The sequence below is a fragment of the Fistularia commersonii genome, chromosome 28, assembly GCF_037954325.1.
Source record: "Fistularia commersonii isolate RoL2024-O1a breed Wild chromosome 28, RoL_Fcom_v1.0, whole genome shotgun sequence".
Lineage (NCBI taxonomy): Eukaryota > Metazoa > Chordata > Actinopteri > Syngnathiformes > Fistulariidae > Fistularia > Fistularia commersonii.
This window is the reverse complement of record NC_141311.1, coordinates 12,456,697-12,479,592: the sequence shown is the minus strand read 5'-3', so window position 1 is coordinate 12,479,592 and position 22,896 is coordinate 12,456,697. Positions and strand designations below refer to the sequence as shown.

The window sequence follows — 22,896 nt, the reverse complement described above, 5'->3', positions numbered from 1 at the left end:
TCAGTTTTATGTCTTGGTTCATTTTAATACAAGACATGCAAGACAGTTAAATGGCAGTGTTTTTGAGCAGATGTAGAGGGGTTGTTAATTATGACATAAATTAACTATAGATGAACCCACAAACTTACCAACTAATTAATACATTATAATAATGCTCACCTTTTCACAGCTGCTGGTTAACATTTAACTTAGGGGTTAGGGTTCCGAACGCAACCGCAATGAAATTGCCTGTGTTATCGATAACCTACCATTTTGGGTCTTTTCAAAGTGGTGTTGCCCAAAAGATATTCTGTGAGAATCAATGGGATGGTATTTGAGTGTCAGCATTTAGATGGAACTATGGTGTCTCTATCTCTATCAAACAGCATCAGGTGATAATGTTAATATTCAAATTGTATTTCACTTTTGGAAATTCTTTTCGGAAAAGCCAGGAAATCGGTGACTCGCAACATGTGCGGGGGGAAGAAAACCTCTATGGTAGATGTCTCCATCAGTTCAGCGAAAAAAAAAAAGAGTGAAAATTATTTGCATATTCATACTATTAAATGCTGAAAGAGGGTTACGTAGGCAGGTGGCGTTGTAATCATTCTAATGAGGTAATTATTTCACCCCTCACGCCGGACATAATGTCAAAGTCCAAATGAAAAACATTATTTGTTGCAGCCTTGGTGACGGACGCAACCGCACAGTTACGCACGCACTGAGGCGAAACGACTTTCTAATTTGAATATAGCACCGAGTGAGCGGCAGCTTTATGAAATTGCAATGCAAATCCCATTTATGTTACAGGTAACTGGATTACTTTGTTAACAGTTGCATCAGTTTGTTGTGTAATCCAATAAGCTCCAGTCCGTATTTCCCCTCAAGCCCATCTGGCTCACTGGCAGGGTTTGTTTACTGGCGGAGAGGTTGGGAAGAAGGGGATCCGACAGAGCTTGGGAGACAATCTACTTCTGTCTGAGAGAGAAGAAAAGAACGATATAACTCTTGATACTTTATTTAAACCACCGTTCTCTTGTTGGTCTAAGTTCCGTGACTGCTAGCTGCACGGAGCACAAGCGGAGAAACATATATATTTATATACATATAGATATATGTATATATTTTTTATTCGTCTAAACAAAACAGAAGCGGGCTACTTGCGAGAGCTGTGACGAAGTCGGTCTGACAGCCTTTGGGAGAGTGGAGATCTTTCTTAAATCTCTGCACCGAGTTGAAAGGTGTTGTTCCGTCGGGTTTGCAAGTTTGCTTGATGGGAAGTCGTTATTTCCCAATCGGCGTCAGCACACTGTAATGTTTTGTGCACACTTGAGTCGGACTTGGGAGGATTTTTACGAAAGATACGCGCACGTTACGCCACGCATGCCTCAACCATCGAATCAGCCGCAAACGGTCTCCTATTTCTCCGAATTAAGTTAAAGGTCGCTTTCGCGGAAATGCCTGGGCGTGCAACTTTGAGAAAAACTTGAGATCCGTTTTAAGGTGAAGGTCAAGCGCGGTATTTCTTTAAATTAATTCAAAGGTCTTGACAGATAGCAGGTCAAACTTCACTTGTGGCCTGGACTGGATTGGCGAAGCCGCCAGGCTTGACAGCTAGCTAGCTAGCTAGCTAGGCAAATGGCGTTCACGAGCAAACGTTAGCGTCTGCTCGGCCAACAAGTCATTTTTGTTTGTTTGTTTGCTTTGTTGTGTTATAGAGTATATCCAGTTGTTTGATTTATCAGCTAATTATAAATTCGACTGTCACAAAATTCGTTTTCAAAAAACTGTTTTCCTCGAGGTGGCTAACTTTAGCTGGAGTAGCGTTAGCTTGTGTTTGACTGAACACGTTGGACTCGTTCCTCCGCCCATCTTCCGGGATGCCGTTAATTTATTTTTGTTTACCTGTTGGCCCACGCCGCAAAACAAAAACATTTTCCTAAATCGTTTTTCCTCCAGTTTGAACTGTGCTCTTTTCTGAGGATTATTTTTCACTGGACCCGTTATAGTGCTGGATGTTAATTTGTCACGAGTCAGTTATGTGGCACCGGACTTTGGGTTTTGTTTTGGCCGCTGTCTTCTTAATGATGATCTGTCATCGGACGAGTGGAGACAGTAAGTGACCTTTGATTTCATATTTTGTCATATATTGTATCGTCAACATGACGCCTATTGTCAGTTGTTAGATGTAATGTACAAATTACATGTGTTTTCACAGAAATTCAATTCGAAAAAAAAACAAAACATTATGGAGTCCAAATGCTAAATTACATGCTGATAGGAACCGTCCTGTTTGTACAATAAATTATTACATTTCATGTAAAACGCAACACATAAAAACCTTCTCACCAACTCTGAGATTTTATTTGTTGACAGATATTAATAGAAGTTGTCTGTAATATGTGTAGTGTCAAAATGATTGTATTGTATTGAACGATTATTCTGTATGGCACTGCTCTTTATAAACAGGTAGATAATTGTATTAGAGATAAACAATATACTACTAATTTGTGCCGTCACCCTTCAACCCCACTTTATGATGTGATCATAAAGTATTTGTTGTGTTGTCGATCATGGTGAATTGATAAAGGCACGTAGGCAGCATGTTGTAAGTTACAGTTACTTCATTGAAGGGGCAAAGGTTGACACTTATCGTCTATTTGAGTCTGCGGGGACTGTAAACAAAATGTTTTGTCCCAAACAAGCAATCCGAAAACTCAAAAGAAAGTATAAGGCTATTTATTGTGCATTTTCAACCCCATGTTACTTTCAGTAATTGGTTCAATATGCTTTCTTTAGAAATACTGATTCGAATGAATGAACATAGTTTCAGTCACTGATATTTTCATGTTGAGCAAACAACAAAATGGCTTCACGCACTGTATTGCTCAAGTGAAATCTGGTACTTTTAATAAATTGATCTACATATATTTCAAGCAATGTGTGCCTGAAAAGGAAAATGCTAAAGTTGTCTTGTAAAACTTGGAATCCTGTCATTCTTTCATTTGCTCAAAATATTTTCTTATGTATCAAAACAGGTTCATCCTGATGCGTTGATCGTGACTTTCAGTCATCTCCAAACAAAGTAGCCCTTTATGTGTTATTTCCAAAAACATCTGAGTTATTGTGTGCCACCCAATTTTCATGAGATCATTTTTGACATGTTTAAAACAGGAACCAGGCTTAAATGTATCAGTGTATTTTCACTCCATAGACTAAGATGAAAAAAGATTTGATTTGATCAAGAAATACTATTTAAAAATGCCACAGTTGAAACATTTAATGATGTTTGGTTTACTTAATTGCTTTTTGTGTAATACATGTTTAGTGATTTTACCTCAGCTGTACTTGCAGCCTCTGGCAAATATATGTTGATGTATTATATGGCATTATCTGCTTTCCATCAGCCCATGAGGGTAAAACAAAAAAAAAAAAAAAAAACAATAAAAAGGAAAATACTGGCTCCTCCATCAGCAAGTGGTGAAGGGTGTGATATCATAAAACCAGTGTAAGCGAGAATTTTAAGACATAAATCCAAAGCAAGTTGTGTAATTACATAGCAGCCCCTTCCCCCTTGGAGTTCCTCTCCGAGAGAGCCACAGCAGCAGGAGGAGTGGCTCCAGGGCCTCACACTTGCTGATTTAATATGCTTCTCTAACCAGTGTCGAAGCCAGGCAATCTTCTAAGCTACTTGTTGGTAGCTGTCTCGCATAGCTTGATGGAAATTCATTCACTTTACTATGGAAGCTTATATTTACAATTCCTTTAGCAATTGTATAGTTGTCGTCCATTTGTCTTTTTATATGAATCGAGTAACATGTAATGCTCCAGTTGATATTAAGTTGTTAGTTTTGAAAATAACCAGGGTGATATTTTAAAAAGTAGTCGGTACAACTGGTCTATTTATTTAAGTATTTTATTCATATGAATGAGGAAAAATAGCTTGGCTTCACTAACCAAAGTATTTGCTGATGTTATGGAGTATAACCACTACCATGAGCTAAAAAATATAAGTCAGATGATTAAGTGTGATTATTGTGAGAAAGCCAAAACTTTTTGTGTCAATGATAAACACCATTTACAAATTGCCTATACTGTCTTAAGTGCCAGAGTCACAAGATTCTGACTTGTTGTCAATAACTTTTGCACCTGTTATCTTCCTCAATGTCATCTAATCCTAGTTGACAGCTTCCTGCTTGAAAATTGCACCTGCATACCTTCCCTCCAACCACATAGACAACTGACAAGAAAGCCTTGTCGTGCCAAAGCTTTATCATTGTCACTGTGCTGCTGTTTAAAGGAAATGTGTTATTGTACACTCCCATTTTAAAGTTTATAATGATCTTACTACCACCACGGCCCTACATGCCAGCAAAAACTATCTGACTTTTTTAAGGTTAAGATGAATCCTTAAATGGACTTGGGAGGATGGCTACACTCAGTGCATATTATACATGCATTTTTTTGTCCATATTTTATTTTAATTTTTTTCTCTTTTCTTAACAATATGCAGAAAATAAGAGCATTTTGTGAGAGATTTCAAAAATGGTGGTTGGCAAGTAGTCGTCTTTTCCTTTCAGCTTTTCCCTTCAGGGGTTGCCACAGCAAATCAACCTTCTCCATTTATCCCTATTCTCTGTATCGTCGTCTCTCACTCCAACTACCTTCCTATCCTCTCTCACTACGTCCATAAATCTTCTCTTTGGTCTTCCTCGAGACCTCATGCCTGGCAGCTACCAATATATTCACTATCCCTCCTCTGTACATGACCGAATCCTCTCAGTCTGGCTTCTCTTACCTTCTCTCCAAAACCTCTGACATGAGCTGCTCCTCTGATAGACTCATTTCTGATCCTATCCATCCTGGTCACTCCCAAAGAGAACCTTAGCATCTTCATCTCTGCAACCTCGAGCTCTGCCTCCTGTCTTTTTGTCATTGTAACTGTTTCTAGTCCATCCAGCATTGCTGGTCTCACCACTTTCTTGTACACCTTTCCTTTCATTCTGGCTGATTGCATTGTACACCTGACACTTTTCTTCACCCATTCCGACGTGCTTGAACCCATTTACCTCTTTTCCATACTCTCCGTTGCTCTGGACTGTTGGCCCTAAGTACTTGAGATCCTCCAACTTCTAGATCTCCACTCCCTGTAGCCTCACCGTTCACACACATATACTCTTCCTTGCTGCAACTAACCTTCATTACTCTCCTTTCCAGAGCATGCCTCCACCTCTCTAGATTTTGCTCTGCTCTCACTACAGATCACAATGTCATCCGCAAACATCATGGTCAATGGAGATTCCTGTCTAACCTTATCTCTCAGCATGTCCATCACCACTGCAAACAAGAAGGGGCTCAGAGTTGACCCCTGATGAAGTCGCACCTCCACCTTGAAGTACTCTGTTACTTCGACAGCACACCTTACCACTGTCTCACAGCTAGCATACATGTTCTGCACCAGTCTAACATACATCCCTGCCACTCCAGACTTCCTCCTACAATACCCGAGTTCATCTCTTGGCATGCTGTTGTATGGTTTTACTAGCTCTGTTTGGCTTGCGTAGCTCAGGTGGTTCGAGTGGTCAGTCTTGGAGCCAAATATTCCTCTTCAATTTCTGTGCTCCTCACAGCCTTGCAAACTACCGATCAAGCCACTGAACCCTGCTCTCCAGGCACCGTTAAGTGGTAGCCTTCTGCTCATGTTTTATATATGATGGGTGGAATGCATTCGCCAAATTTCACTGATGTTTTGCTGTATGTTTTACTCAATTTGATGAATAAATGGATTTTTTCTTTATTTTTCTCATCAAAGGCACGATGCAGTTCTGTCTGACCTTCTCTGTACTTTTGTACCAGCATTCTCAAAGCAAATACTGCATCTGTAATACTCTTGAAACCAAACTGCTGCTCACAAATGCTGACCTCTGGTCTGGGTCTAGTTTCCATCAGTCTTTCTCATAACTTCATTGTATGGCTCATCAATTCACTTTTACTAATCTCTGCTACTTTGTGGTTTACAATAGTCACCTCTTCTTTCCTTCCATCCCTTTCATTTTCCTCATTCATCAGCTCTTCAAAGTACTCTTCCCATCACTCTTCTAGCATCTGTCAATACATTTCCCTCTCTATACGTAATCACCCGGACCTGCTGTACAACCTTTCCATCTCTATCTCTCTGTTTTGCTTACCCATATAGATCATTCTTTCCCCCCTTACTGTCCCAACTGAGCATACCTGCCAACCTGTATAAGTCATCCTCTCCCTCCTGACTGTCCAACTGAGCATACAAGTCATCGTGCGCACTTTGTTGTGCCTTTGCTACCTCTTTCTTTACCTTATGCTGTATCTCCCTGTATTCTGGTCTGTTCTCTTCAGTCCCCCTTCAGTGTTCCGCTTCTTTTTTGCTAACTGCTTTCTCTGTATACACTACTGCACTTCATCATTCCACCACCAAATCTCCTTATCTACTTTCCTTCCAGATGATACGCCAGGTACACTCCTACCTGTCTCCTTGATCACATTAGCTGTAATTGTTCAGTCATATGGGAGCTCTCCCTGACCACTCAGAGCCTTTTCTAACTCATCCTGGAAAACCATACAACTCCCTTTTCAGCTTCCACCCCTTCTGTTCTGCCTTTGTCCTCTTGATCTTCCTTGTCAACAGAGACATCCTGCAAACCACCATCCTGTGCTGTCTGGCTACACTCTCACCTACAATTACTTTGCAGTCACTGATCTCTTCCAGGTTTCCTCCTCTATATAGGATATAGTCTACCTGCACACTCCTACCTCTGCTCTTATAAGTTACCCTATGTTCCTGTCTTTTCTGAAAAAAAGTATTCACAACAGCCATTTCCATTTTCTTTGCAAAGTCTACCACCATCTGTCCCTCTGCCTCCCTATCCTGTATACCAAACCAGCCCGTCGCTTCTTCACCTCTATTGCCGGCACCAACATTTCCATTGAAGTATGCACTAATTACCACTCATTTCTGAGTATAGTCTGCATCACTTCATCTATCTCATTCCAAAACTTCTACTTCTCCTCTGACTGACATCCCACCTGTGGGACATTGAGCGTGACACCTACAGTTTCCAATTTCAAACTCAAGTCTATCTGACATTCTTTTCACCTCCAGAACATTCCTCAAAAATACCTTCTTAACGATAATACCTTCTCCATTTCTCTTCTTGACAGTACCATGATAGTACAACTTAGAGCCTGCTCCTAAGCTTCTAGCTTTACTACCTTTCCACCTGGTCTTCTGGACAGACAGTATATCCACCTTCCCTCTCTGCATCATGTCAACCCACTCTCTTCCTTGTCATGTCATTGTGCCAATATTCAAAGTCCCTACTCTCAGTTCCAGACTCTTGCCTTTCTTCGTCTCTCTCTGCTTCAGAACACACCTTCCTCCTCTCATTCTTCGACCCGCAGTAACCCAATTTCCATTCGTACCCTGTAGGTTATCGGCACCAATGACTGTCATTTTTAACCCGGGCCTCGACTGATCCGGTATGAGATTCTTTGGTTCACTTTGCATGTTCGATTTTGGCATTTATCTGGACTTGGGCCTGGCCCTAGGAGAGACTGGCCCGTGCTCCCACGAGGCAGTATTGGTGGTTGCCTGGTCTGTTACATGCATATTCCATAAATCTCAGTTACATTTGAAATTGACACCTTAATAAACCAACAGTCAAAAGAAATGCATGCGTGCAAAAAGACATGACAACCAAATGAATATCAAATATTACAAAAATCGAAGAAATCAACAACCATATTCTCCCTCAACGTTCCACTGCATTTGATACAAAGTGGTTTGAAGGTTGTCTCAAAGTGCAGAATCAATGACATTTTCCTAAATCAATTTTTTCATCTTGATTTAAATGAAGAAGCTGTTATTGAAATAGGTCTTGAGTAATAATCTGTATAGTATCACTTTTTAATATTCCAGTGTTGTGACAGCCCTTGCAGTTCCCCTTAACCAAGCAGTTGCCAAGCTTTTTACTAAGACATTCATCAGAGAGCCTATACTGCTTCGTATGGCTGAACGTTTCTTGGTTTTGTTTAGAGGAGGTTGTTATTCCAGACTTCTGGTTGTGGTTGGTCTTAGCTTTGGTTGGAAACATCAGTGAAACCTTGAAATGGGAAGTGCTGTAATAACTAAATGTTAGTGTTCCTGCATGCTTATTGAGGCCTCACTTCTATCTGAGGCCCAACAGTAACATGCACCAGTGGTTAAAAACCTGTTGCTTCCCTTTCAGTCTCCAGCCCCTCTTCATCTCAAGGTCAGAAGCATCAATGTGTCTGTTATTGTTAATAAAATACCTTTCATGTACTGTTGACTATACATCACAGGATATTGAAGTCCATACTGTGAAAATATTAAGTGTTGGATATCCACATTATTTGGATTTTACAAACCTCTCAACTTGCCATTGCTATAATATACAACATTGAGCTTGAAAACTAGAAGCAACTTCAGGACTGGACTCAAATTAAAGTACATCAGACATTCACCTCAGTACCTATCGGAATTTTTTATTGTTGTACCAATACTCTCTTCTTCAATTCCCACGTAGATTTCTGATATTTTATAGAAGTGGTAAAGCTTTCATTGGTGAATGGTCATATGTTCAATGTTCATAGTCCCTCCATTACTATTGAAATACTCTTTGTGAAGCAAAAATGTTATTATCCTCCCTCCAGTGATACCTAGCTTAGATACATGCTGGCATTGATTAGGAAAAATTGATATGCTTAGAAGCAAACCTTTTTCAATTTTTATTGTAATCCCAATTTTGAACCTCTATCCACTCATTGTCGTGGTCTTAGGCTTAGTCTACATTTAACATAGTACTTCTGATGTGGTCACTTAGTTATGATATGAGAATCCTAACTTGGACATGACATAATCAAGGTCCACTGAAGTCAGCTCTCAAGAAACTCATATTCTTGAGTAACAGTGTGCTTAGCTTTTTAATTCTATGTCAATGAGCGCAATCCTTTAAACCCTCCAGGATCCTCACAAGACTGAATCACTGGTCCACTATTCCACAACTTGGAGGGATTCTACATTTATCCTTAAATGCTCAACAATCAGCCGAATTCTGTTGTGCCATAAACAGGCTTAAATTTCCCTGTGGGGCTGAGCAGCATGAACACCTTTGTTGTTCCCCTCTGAAAAAAGAGAAAATTTGATGGGGGGGACATCCCGTAAGTACCTCCATGTGTCTATCAAGAGGAGTGTCCATCCAAACAGACCCATAATGCCCAGTCTTGAGTATCTGTCTCGACTCCAAGGAGCTTCTTTATTACCTCAGGAACTGCCACCATGGATCTAGATGAAGGCTTACCAGTGTCTTTGAGCTGTTTCTCCTCTGCAGAGGGCATGTCTTTTCATGTGGTTGGTTAGCCCAAATGGTGATAGGGCCACATTGTTCGGTTATGGCTGACCAAGCCCCTTGGGGGGCAATGCCTGGGTACCAAGTGCTTGCTGGTGAGCTCGCCTCCCAAGACCCTCCAAAAGGTGATCTGGTTTCCTTCATATGAGTAAGGTGCCCTACTGCCAAACTTGTGTCTCAGTCTCAAACTTGTGTTTCAGTTGGTACACTCACCCAGGACCACTTTGCTAGAGGAGACCCTTTTAGAGGATTATGCTCACAAAAACACAACTCCCAGGATCATATAGACACATTCCTCCATGATAAGGTAATGGCTCATAGGGAAGTCTAATGCAATTGCATTAATTGAAGATAACCAAAGGGAACACTCTTTAGTTAAATAAAAAAAGTATTCTTTGAGTTTCCTATACAATGCTGCTACATGTGCAATTGGAGCAGATTTTTGTATTTTTCATTCAACATATGTAAATGTATTAATTTTTTTGGTTGCAACTTTTTATTCATTAAATAGCCGCTGTTGCTGATTTGGTACTAAACCTAATAAGCATTAGGATCTTGAAAACATATTTGTAGCCATTATTATTTTACTGTGGATTTTTTTTCTACTATACTCCTATTATCCAATGGCAAAAAAAAAAACTTTTCACTATACTGCACATATATCCAACATTTTCTCAGCTGTGCAAGAAATGAGTCTCATTCATGTGACTTTTAAGTGGAGCATGATAGCCACTGAAGAATATTACATTGTGCATATCTTGCAAAATCACAATGTAAAAGTCGTTTCCAGCAGTGTAAATATTTTTCAATGCATCTGATCTGCTATTGATAATCATGTTTTAGATACTTGAATGAATGATGCAGCTAATGTTGCTATACCTATTCAATAATTAACAGATTTAATGTGCTCCTCCTTAGTTATTATGAATAGAAGCATCCTGTTAAGCCTAACTTTTTCTTGATTATTTCTGCTTGAGTTTTATCCCTCTTCTGAAAGCAAGCTCAATAAGGGTTTTTTTTTTTGCCCTTCTATTTTAAATTGCAGTTATTTCTGTCATTTTCTCCTTTGTAGCGCTACATTTTGTATATAAGGTCAATGTAGATAAAATAATTTCAAGACTGAAAATAGTCTGACTGCGGTACTTGTGCCTTAGCAAACTGTGTAGTTTATTTTATTTTTTTATTCCTTTTGACAAGATTCCATTTGATCATTAGGTCTTATTTGTGTCATGTTAATCAAAGTTTAAAAAAATGCAGTAATTTTCAGACCAATTGAAATCTGGTAACCATTGAAACACTTATATAAATATTTAGATTAGATTCAACTTTATTGTCATTACACATGTAAAGAGACAGAGTAATGAAATGCAATAAGCATCTAATCATAAGTGCAAAACACAAAAGTGCATATGTACAGAATGTGCAATATTTACAGATAAATGAAGTATTTGCAGAATAAATCCAATTTATTTTTTTTATTAATTATTTTTATACAGCTAGTTCATGTAGAGGTGGATAAGATATGAGCAGAATACGAACATCTAGTGCAAGTATGGTGGTTATGTACAAATTGTGTACAAACAGGTAGTGATTAGTATGATTAACAGATGGCAATATACAAATGGAACTATAAATATACAGATGTCTTATACAGTAACTCTACAGGGCTAATAGATGAGAGATGTTAAATGAACAATTATGCAGAATAGACAGAATGAACTATAAATATACAGATGTCTTAAACTCTAAAGAATTATGTAGAGAGGTTAAATGAACCATTATACAGATTGCTCTCAGAATATACAAGTATAAATAGTATAACCAGTTGAGCAGATGCGACGGAAGAGAATATGTTAAAACCAGTTAAACAGCTATGAGAAATGCAGATTGCTACAGAGCTGAGACGAGTGCAGTGAACAGGTGCTGGCGAGGATAAGAGGGTGGTGGAGCTCACCTATGGACAGACTTTAGTAGGGCGACTGCTGTGGGGAAGAAGCTATTCCTGATCCTGCTGGTTTTGGTCTGCAGGCTCCTGAAACGCCTCTTTGAGAGGAGGAGCTGGAAGAGTCTGTTGGCTGGATGAGAGGAGTCTCTGAGAATGTTGTGTGCCAGACGCAGGCTTCTCTTCTTGTAGACATCCTCTATAGCAGGAAGTTGAACGCCTGTGATAACTTGGGTGGTTTTCACCACCCTCTGTAGTGCCTTGCTATCAGCGACAATTCCCATACCAAACTGTCACACAGTTGGTCAGGATGCTTTCTATTGCACAGCGGTAGAAGTTACCCAGGATGTCAGCAGACAGATGGTTCTTTTTCAATGTCCTCAGAAAGAAGAGACACTGATGGGCTTTATTAATCATATTGGAGGTGTTAGTTGTCCAGTACAGGTTCTCAAAGATGTGGGTCCCCAGGAATTTGAAACTGGAGACTCGGTCCACCTCCATGCTGTTGATATGGAGGGGGGCGTGGGTTACTCCTTTCTCCTTCCTGAAGTCCACAATGATCTCTTTGGTTTTACTTATGTTGACGAGCAGGTTGTTGTCGGCACACGATGCAGCTGGGTGTTTTACCTCTGCCCTATATTCAGACTCATCATGTCACTAATGAGTCCAATCACTGTTGTGTCGTCTGCAAACTTTATGATGGAGTTGGATCCAAACATTGGTCTGCAGTCATGGGTGAAGAGGGAGTAGATGAAGGGGCTCATTACACATCCCTTGGGAGTGCCCGTGCTGAGTGTGATGGAGGTGGATGTGTTGTAGTTGACCTGACCTGTTGGGGTCTGTTTGTTAGAAAGTTCATGATCCAGTTACAGAGGCAGGTATTGATTCCTAGTATTTATGTATAGCCTCAAAATACCATTTTTAAAATGAACAATATATGAAAACGTATTCAACCGGTATCATAATTGTTATTTACGTACTGCATATATAATTTCTATTAATTTCCTATATCTACTTGCTCGAATCAATCTAAAATAAACGATTTTTACAGACATAGATCTGTAATCATTATATTATATTTTATATTAGGTAACATTTACAGCTGATACATAATTATTAGCCAGTAGATTCCACAGACCAATTTATTTGTCTGACCTGTTTGTACAAATTCAGTTATTTTAAAACAATGCACTTTGTCAGCTATATGAGTTGTTGATCTTGTCTTGCAGATATTAATATCAGAATGTTCTGTTTTGTTCAGTTGTGCCAAACTCTTGGAACTTTTAAACCATTCAGCATATCTTAGTTGGAGTACAATCTATAGGTGCAGGGAACAAGTCTTTTCAGTGTTAAATTATTTATTTTTTATAAAAAAATATTTATTTTTATAATTTTAACTATTATTGTATTATTGAATTTTTTTATATAATAAAATGGCAATACAACTTTACGCAACAATAATGAGAAATGATGATCATAATTACAAATAATCAAAATATCTACTTTTACTTTCTAATTTGGTGATGTTTATTATTATGACTGTTTAGTAATTGCAGTGCTGGTGAAATGAGAACTTTTTTTATTTAGATTGATCACACATCAGCCTTAACTTGTGCACAGCGATGGACATTGCCCTAATGTCCTAAAAGGTCCTATTGTGTCTACATGTAAAGTTTCATGAGAGAACTTTGTTTTGAATTTTTGCTATCTGAATAAAACTCTTATTTGATGAAATGACCGTGTTCTCAGTCTTAAATTACTTTACAAAATGGAAAGAATGACGAGGTAAATGAATGACCATGGTTGCATCTCTCAAGTTCCGGCACTCCCAAAAAACGAAAAATCTAAATTCTTGGAGACAACGTGCTTGTTCTGTTTGAATTGTGTTATGAGGTAATGGTCTGAGGTGCAGTGATTTGTTCTAATGTACTTTGTGTCTTTTAAATCTTCCATTGCTGAAAAACTCTCAAATTCCTCACTTATGCTCCAAGTCTGGCGTGTTCTAGTTTCCTATGAGAAACACTATCGTAACAGCAGGAGTGTATTAGATTCTCCATTGGGAATGTGGTGCTAAAAATACTGGCCTGGCTGAAAGTGTACACTGATAGGAGGCTAGACTCACTGCCCTGTGATGATTCGCCTTTTCATTGGGACAGCATCATTCAGCACTCTTCTCATTTTTATTTTTGTATTTTTTCATAAATACTGAACCACATGTTGTCTTAATTATTACATTTATTCTATCTTTGTTGCTTTATACCAATTACATATTGCAGGTTTTTGAACATTTTTGGTAAATTTAGTTTGATAAGTTTCTTCCAGTTGTTCCAGTTGAATTAAGTTGAATTATTTATCATATTTTTATTCTTGTTTTTATATTCATCTTTATTTTTATTCCTGAAATTACAGCAAGACAATACCTAGATTAGTAAAGAAAATTGCTTACTGAAAATCCTGAACAATTTTTGATCCTGGAGAAAAAAAAATCCAATCTCACTGTGACCTGCAATGACAGTAATGGCTTTTCTGACAAGCTCCTGTTAATGGCAGTCAGTTGAAAACAATTGGCCAAGTTATTTGTACTTTAAACAAGTCTTAAAGGCTATGTAGTGGAAGGGTTGTTGTATGGGCACTTAGGGACTCGACACTGTGTGTGTGTGTGCGTGCGCGCATGTGCGTGTCATACTCTTATACAACTGAAGATGTAAAATGAGCTGCTTCCATAAAGGGGTGCTCGCCAAGCTGTTACACCTCTTCCCCACATGGCTAACCAGTTCACCACCTAACTGGTGACCAACCAGTTAACTACCGTGATTCACCCAGCTAAATGAAGACAATTTTGTTAAACGAATATATCCATCTCACTTGCCTGACAGCACACTTACAAACTGCAAATGTGGACCCAGAATTTCTCAGGTTGTGCTTAGAAAGCAATCCAACCTGAAGGTCAATACAGCTTTTTGCAATGTCCCTTAAAGCATAAAAATGTACATTTGAAATTGTTGGAGAAATATTTATCATATGTAATACCTCAGTGTTAAAATGTTTGAAGTTTTTCTGACATTGATGGTCAACATAGAACTGATGAACCACTGCCTTTAATCTAATTAAAATTTTCAAGCCAAAAGTTCAAAAACACTGCAACTTTAGAACTATTGTATTTGATTTATTTCACTGATTTGACAGTCAATATATCATATGTCTGGCTGAGGCTAAAAGAGCCTCAAACCTACTGCTTCTTCCAACAATCAATATTAGTATTTTAGTTCCCTTCACATACAAATATGTCACTGATTATAGTCCAGATTTTTCACTTTTTTTTTTCTCTTTTTTTTTTTTGTTTATTTTTTTATAGAAGAAAATTTTCAAATCATCTTGGCATCGCCAATATTGAGAATAGTCTCCCAACATTGACAGCAATCCATATATGTTGGTTGCCTACAGCCAGCAATGTGGTTGCTAAACAAAGTTTGAGACAAGTTGGTCTTGTTTTCTTGAAAGTCAGAGACACTATCAATCCTAATTACTAAGATTTTTTTTATGTCCCCAACATCATTTGTGATTTTCACAACCCTTCTCTGAGGTTACAGATAAGGCATAGTTTCTAAGACATCAGTCTATGTGAAAGCACTAATTCACTTCTCATGACACAAGTATAAGTTGTTTTTCATTTTTAAAATCTGATTTATTGTGCTCCTTGTCATGACTTATTCTGGTTTGTGTTTTACCAGCATCTGATCTCTAAAACTTTTTGCTTTTCATGTTGTCTCTTTGCAGTTTGTCCAAGCAAGGATATCCGCAACAATGTGACCAATCTGCAATCTCTCGAAAACTGCACTGTGATTGAAGGCCATCTGAAGATCTTACTTATGTTTAGGACCAAGCCTGAAGATTTCAAAGGCCTCAGTTTCCCAAAGCTGATGGTGGTCACTGACTACCTCTTGCTCTTTAGGGTTTATGGCCTAGAAAGTTTGAGTGATCTCTTCCCCAACCTAACAGTTATCAGGGGCAACAACTTGTTCTTCAACTATGCACTAGTGGTGTTTGAGATGCTCCAGCTGCGAGAGATTGGCCTCCACAGCTTGATGAATATCACCAGAGGAGCTGTGAGAATTGAGAAGAACCCCGACCTTTGCTATCTCTCTACATTAGATTGGTCCAAGATCCTGGACTCAGTAGAGGACAATTATATTGTTGCCAATAAGAATGACAGAGAGTGTGGAGATGTGTGCCCAGGGGCTGCCATTGGAAAGACCACCTGCCAGACAACAACAATTAATGGACACTTCAGTGAACGCTGTTGGACCCAGAAACACTGTCAAAGAAGTAAGACATTTGTGTTTTAATCTTCTCAATCTCTATTATCTCTTGATTCTTACATTAAACCTCTGGCCATTTATAGTAAAGGTTATTTCATAACACTGCAAATAATCTACACATAGTGCTGTTTAAGTCTCTCTTGACTACCAAAGGGAAGGTGAACTTTCTTTTTTCTGACATTGATGATGCAATACAATACAATACAATACTCATGTCTTTAGCTGACAGTCAGAGCAAAATTACATTGTTGAATTTGAATTGTTGACTTAGACAAGTTTTGTAACTTTATAGCGTATATTTCACATCTGTATTGATAACATTGCTTTGCATCGAGCGTTACCCTGTAATATTTTTATGCTTGCTAACTGTTTGCTGATTGACACTAAAATAATATGCCCTTGCAAAGATCCGCCTCACTGGTACCATTAACTGAACAGTATCGTTAGATCTTGTTAATTATAATTTTAAAAGACATGCTCCATTTCAGGCTTGTTGATTGTTGATTTTATTTTATGTAATTAATAGCCTGATAAATACTACTTAACAACAAGTAAGTTACAGCATGGGGTTGAGAGAGAATTTTTAGATTCCAGAAACAAATTACAGAAGAGTAAAAAATAGTCATTCAGTGTTGCAAGCTACCTTCACTCATATTGTATAGTATATGATAAAGGGATTTCTCTTCACTCCTGTGAAAGCAGATTGGATGATTTCCCTTTGACAGTCTTCTATATGCGATCATCTTAATTCAACTCCATACCCATTTGTTACCTTTGCAGACAAAGTTGTGTTTTTGTGTTATTTGTCTGTTTCTTATCCACATTAGGCAAAAGCCACAAGGCTGAAATAAACAGTTTGTTGGAAAGCTGTCAGAGTAGCTTCCATTGGATTTTGGAGTAGATCTGAACCACATGGTTGATGAATTTATTTTCCCTCCCTTTGACACAGTGAAGCAGAATGTTAGGATAGGATTCGTGAAATTATGTTCCATATTCCATTCCTCCGTTCTGTTTGAAAGTTGCCTTTGAGTTTAAGAAAGCTTAAAAGGGGACTTTAATTACATTAAGTTGACGAGTGTTTGTTTTGTCTTGCTCCTCCTTATACATATTACAATACTGCCTGCTGATGTGCAGCGGCTCAGTGCATCTCTTCTCAGCTTCTTTCCATTAACTCATCACTATCTCCATTCCCCTTTGCTTTTGTCACAACATTTACAGATTCTCTAACGATTCATTTGGACCAAATAGAAGCTGATGAGGGTTTCTGTTTCAAACAAAAATAATTCTTTAATGCCAAAAGGAATGATGTAGAGCAGCTGTTTTGCCAAAAGTTTGTTGTGTCCCATTTTTAGCTTTGAAATGTCAGAGCCTTGTCATGTTCTCAGGTTTTGTAAAGTATGCCAAGTTCTATGTCATTGCAGTTCTTACCATAGACTAATGTAATGCCATACCTGCTTAATTAGTCTATGTTAGCTTACCAAAAAATGCTAATGACATCACTCATGCTGTTTTGAGAAGGTTAGAGAATATAATAGATATTCTGGCACATTTCTCATAGCCCCCACAACCCCAGCACCTGTGTCCTGGGCATTTCCCTGTGTTCTGGCTTTTACTGTAAAACAACAAGCCCACCCATTTTGCAGAGCCAAACAGTTCAAGTTCAAGTGCTCAAAGAATTTTGCACAGGGGTGCAGTCTGAACACATTTGCTTGTACTATTACACAACACTACATACAGTTGTTTAGCAGTACTTTTGAATATATTTCTCGGTGCATGGCAAAAACTTGTTTGTTGACTCTATACATCTGTGTGTATAATATTTTTCATTCCCCTTGGCACTGAATATTCCTGGTTTTTCAATGTAAAATCCATACTCTAAATGTAAATTTTCATAGAAATCCCCTGCGTAAAACATTCATAGAAAAAGTGTGGCAGTGAAAGATTTAAAATTAATCAAGACGCTGACCTTAAAACATGGGCTTGCACTCAACATGGGCTGGGTCTGTGGTCTTGCAGTTGGTGACCTGTGATGTTTTGCCTTCTTTCACTAACACATGAAAGACCTGTCAAGATCCAGCTGGAACTACAGGACAAAGTGTGAATCATGCTGTCTTCTTCAGATATAACCTGTTGAGGTTTATTTAGAACTCCATAGTAAGTCAAATTCAGAGTTGGATTTTTGTCATGACTGCATTAAACAACCATTACATAATGAATATTCAATACTGACTGTGAAATCACACAAGTTATAAACTGAAAATCACGCATGTTAATTTACATGTGTGCTGAATTTTGCACTTAAATAGAATAAAGTAATAGAGCAAGTAAAAAAAAAAACAAAACAATATTTTATTCTGCAGAGAAAATGTAATGAATAAATGCCAGGGGGTCACACTTGCAAAACAGAAGCTGCAGACACTTAACCGAGCAACCCATTTTGCTTCTCTCCTTTAATATTTTTTTTTTCTACCAGTGCAGCAATTGCAATTAATTGCCCCTCAATTTTGTAGTACAATGAGTGCATCTCGTAAGTGGCAATGCATTGCAGCAGGAGACTCACATTCCCAAAAATGATTACACACATACACGTGCAAATTCAAAAGTTGCTATTGTGACAAATAAATAACCAATGCAGAATTGTCAGTCTCTGATTAGATATTCAGATGGTTATTAATTTGCCCAAATGAAGTCCTGTGCCTTATTGATTTTTAGCATTTAGTTAATTTGTATATATCTTTCTCCTCTGTTTTTCAAAGTAGAGACATAAACGGCATTTTATAATATTTTTTATAATTATAATATATCCTTTATTAATTAATATTCGTTCTTTATTAATAAATATTTGTTGATACAATCATCTGGGACCACAGACCTGTCTAAAACAGAGACATTATACTACTGAATGGCAATCTGTATTAATGGTCCAGTTTTTCCAGGATTTGAACTGTAATCTACAAATAATATCTAGCTGTTTTGAAAAGCCTTTTACTGTTAATTAGTTAAGTAATTTTGCAACCCCTAGTTCTTTGTTCCTATGTCAATACTATTATAAGCCTGGGGTCTTACTATTATTAACAGGGAATAAGCGTCTGCTTTATTTTGCAAAAGACACAATAGCACTTTATATACAAATTTTCAAATGTTTGTCATCTCAGTATTGAAAAGCATTGTTAAGGCAAGACAACAGTATGTAAACTTCATGATTCAATCATAAAGCCTAGTTGTTTTAATTTTTCATTTGATTTTGTTTTATTTCATTTTGTTCTGTTCCCAGTTCGATGTATCTTCTAACTGAAAGTTTAAGTCCTCTAATCCAATATAGCATGTCTTTATTGGCTCAGTAGAGCAGTTTCTATCGCAGGCCTTATACCAAGATTAAGAAAATAATGGGAACATTCATTCCTCGGGTTGCTTTTATTTTATTCATAATAATAATTATTAATAATTATTAATAATAATTAATCACAATTTCCTACTCTCTGCTGGAGATAAGTCACTGTGCGTTGGATGTTGTCCCATGCAATTTCTCAGTGCTGAGTAGCTTCTTTATGTATATATTTAATAATCTTCTAGTCTGGGACCATTAAAAGTAATTCTATTCTATAAAGTGGAGAATAGGTCTTAGAAAGTGCCTTAACCTTTAACAGGTTTGGCACATTTCACTCATGTAACAAGTGAGCCTCTGTGGCTTGTGGGCAAAGCAGAGCTACTGTTGTCACAACTGGAATATTGCAATGAATCATTTCTGGTCAGGTGAAGACCCACTGCCGGACGTTTTGACATGGATGTTCTAAATTTACACTTGGCTGACATCACATATATATTCAATGATCACAAGATGGAGGTTTGTCAGGGTCAGTGTGTGTTTGTGTAAGAGGCACACAGGGACATGACCCCTGTTTGTATGTAGACAGTCGATTGCCATTGTTTAGTACTGCTGCTAGGAAACAGAGTTGGAGTAACACTGTAGTGTAATCATGGATCTTGATATGAACACATCAGTCATTCAACCAGGCAGCATCGGAAGGAAAATAGAGGTCAATGGTCAATATATGTGTATAGAGGGTTCTCGGAGTTGGTTCCAGTTCACTGTTGACTTAAGCTGTCCTCACTGCTCCCTGATGCTGCTGCATCTGCAGTGATCATCACTGGCACCACAATCCTTTTCCTCTGAACAGTCATGATTATAGAAGTTGACAAAGCATTCTTTTCAATTGTTTCCTGCCTTTGTTGGTTAGTTCCTCTCTGGGGTTATGAATGAACATGGGAAGTTAGAAACCTAGTGCGATAAGATAACATAAACTTTGTTGATCTCCATAGGGGAATTTCTTTTGTCACAGCAGCGTAATAGTTACATCAAAAAATTGAAAAAGTAAAATAAATATGAATATAAATGTAAATAGAGAGACAGCAAGACATCTACAAATAAAAAGACAGCAGCAACAACAACAGCCTCAACAACATCAGGTATAATAATGGCCAACATAAAGGAACAGTAAGGGTGAAAAATACACAACCAGAAATAAACAGCAATATAAATAGTGACAATAGCAATAACAAGAATAAAACAAATTTAAAAAAAAATCGGAAAGCAACAGCATTACCATTCTACTCAAAAGTTCAGCTGTTAGTAAAAGCAGTCTCAAGAAAAGTAGTATGTTGTTGTTCTGTGATTAAGATTATGCAGTTGTTTTTAGATTGAAGTGACCCCTGCTTTGGTAAAGTCTTAAAAAATAAGGTCCATAAAACTGTAATCCTGTAATACAATAAAATTTGAACAGAGTTGGTAGATTTCATTTTGAAAATAGTGTTTTTATATCACTTTTCAGCCTACCTCTGGGGAAATGGCACTGATCATTACTGGCTTAGAAATGTTGCATGCTGCTGTAAGCCAAATTCAGCAGCACAAGGGAGCTTGTGTATTCATTTCTTATAGCATTACCTTGAAAATATGAAGTGTGTTTGAAAGCCTTGTCATTCTCATGTCACATGAACCTCTCGCATGGATTTTTTTTTTTTTTTTTAGTCAATTCTATTCACTCGAAATTAAACATTAAAGATTACTTTCTCCTCACTCCAGGAAGGAGATTAACTACATTGTTTCTAGACAACAGGGGTGGTGGAAAATGAAGGGTAGGGTGTGTGACATTTGTCCTTGCTCAGCTTAAACAGCTGTTCCATTTGATGAAAATGTCCTCAACCCAGCAGCTAAAACAGTCTTCGCTTTTCACAGAATTTACAAATTATTCTATCTTTCACAATGCCTCAAAACAGTCCAAAGTGATCTTGTGTAAGGGCTGTAACCCCCTTTCCTGGATCAGACATGTTGTTCTATGAGCAAATGTTCTACAGAGTGAGTATCTTACAAAATATATATATTTGCAATTCCTTTATCACCTTTTTCCTGAATATATTTATTTCCATTGTGCAACAAAGATTCCTTGAGATCAAAAGGAAATTGAATGTTCTGAAATTTTTCAGTTGATCATCAACATTCCTACATAAAGATGAATTATTAATGTGCCCAAATACAAAACCTGCCCATTATATTAGTGCCACTCTTTTATACATGGAACAAGAGATAAAACAATATTTTTTTAATGTACATTTAATTAGTAATTTTGTTTTGCTGATGCAGCTTTGATATTTAATTGAACATGTCTGGCTTTAATTGTTTTGCAATCACATTGGCATCATAGAAAGGGATCAGACAGAAAGTTATAAGTTTTCCTCCTTTTTTCATGTGCTTGGGAGTTTTCTGTCTTCTTGCTTAAGTATGTAGTGAGCTATTCTACTACCCTAAGTCCACACAGACACACCATGAGTCTTTCCCTTTGAGCTGACTTAACTGCTCTGGCACTCAGGCTTGTGGAGCTGCACCCTGCGAACCCTTGCCGTTCAGCTACTGGAGCCATTCCCATGGAATCCTAGACATTTCAGGCATTTGTCAAAGCTGGGCCGACAGGCGTTTCTTCACCACTGTACATGCATAGACATTGACAGCTTCCAGTACTTTTAGTGTTTAATTGGGCACAATCACAGTATTAATCCAAAAGTTTTATTTATTTACTTGGTAACTTTTGCATTGAAGAAGGAAGAGTAAATAATTTAGGAATTTAAATTTTGTTCTCATATTGGTCTGCTTCTGTGTGCAGTGTAGGCTTAATATCACTATTGTATATCCAAGATGTAGTCTTGTGTTTTAATTGAGATGTGAATAAATGAAAAAGTAGAAATATCATGGTCGGAAAAGAGACACATATGTAAAACATTTTGACATTATTGTAGTGTAAGAGTTCTGAGTGGGATTTTTGTTTTATTTTTTTCTGTGGCCCCATAAAAACAATGTTGAAAGATTAGATTTTGGTGGAATGTGTACAGATGAATCGACACAGTTTTTCATCCAGACCAGAGTTGTGTAGTTAAGAGGGATGACCAGTAATGCCCCGATCTGGGTACATTGCAGAGGATTTGTATGGGGTGAAAGAAAGTGCAAAACCTGATTTTTCTTCACTCTAACTGTTTGCCTATTGGGGGAAAAAAACAAATTTACATACTGTAGTTGTTCCTTTCAATTGGATTAAGCATTTCTCTATATCACTTGATGTGATTTGATTTCTCTGGTTTCAGTCATATGTTACCAATAATTGAAGCCAGTTTGTTTAGGTGTAGATCCTTTAAGGGTTGAGTATTTTTATGAAAACTACTTATTACTATTAAGTTTTAGTAGTTTTTGAAAATAATTTAAATTATTCATGATTTAACACATTTACAAAGTACAATACTCTGACAAAGGCTTCACAACTCAAGCAACATCTTCCAGTGTAAGCTAAAGAAATAAATATTTAAAGGTTTGATCAGATCAGGCCTTTAGTGCTTTGTGCTCACAAAAATACTAGTCAACAATTTTATGTGTTTTGATTTGTCAATGGAATATAGCGCTGGTGTGCTGTTTCCTCCCTTGGCAATGTGAACATTTGTGTTTGATTTCAATTTAAGGTTCTATTTGATTGAGTGGAATTAGTTTTTTTTTTGCTTAGTTGTACACAGGGTTGCAATAGCATCTCACTGTAATATATTAAATACTGGCCCTTTTTTTTAGAGAGAGCAGACAATCAAAAATTGTGTGCATAAAATCACAAGTAACTTGGATTATTTAATTACAGTGACACAGTGCTAAATATGTTAAAGCTAGTCAAAAAGCAGTGAGAATAAAATTAGGGACAAATAACAATAAGTAATAAAAATTATT

At 37.5% G+C, this 22,896-nt stretch overlaps 1 protein-coding gene across 2 annotated transcripts in view; it reads left to right on the top strand.

Moving 5' to 3' along the window:
• Positions 1–911: 911 nt before the first annotated feature.
• insra (insulin receptor a) overlaps positions 912–22,896 on the top strand; it is a 57,647-nt gene continuing 35,662 nt past the window's right edge. For both annotated transcript variants that reach the window (XM_086175557.1, XM_086175556.1), the window contains exons 1-2: positions 912–2,094; positions 15,103–15,651. In XM_086175557.1, the coding sequence (XP_086031683.1) occupies positions 1,995–2,094; positions 15,103–15,651 (649 nt within the window). In that variant the 5' untranslated portion in view covers positions 912–1,994. The remainder of the gene's footprint in view (positions 2,095–15,102; positions 15,652–22,896) is intronic.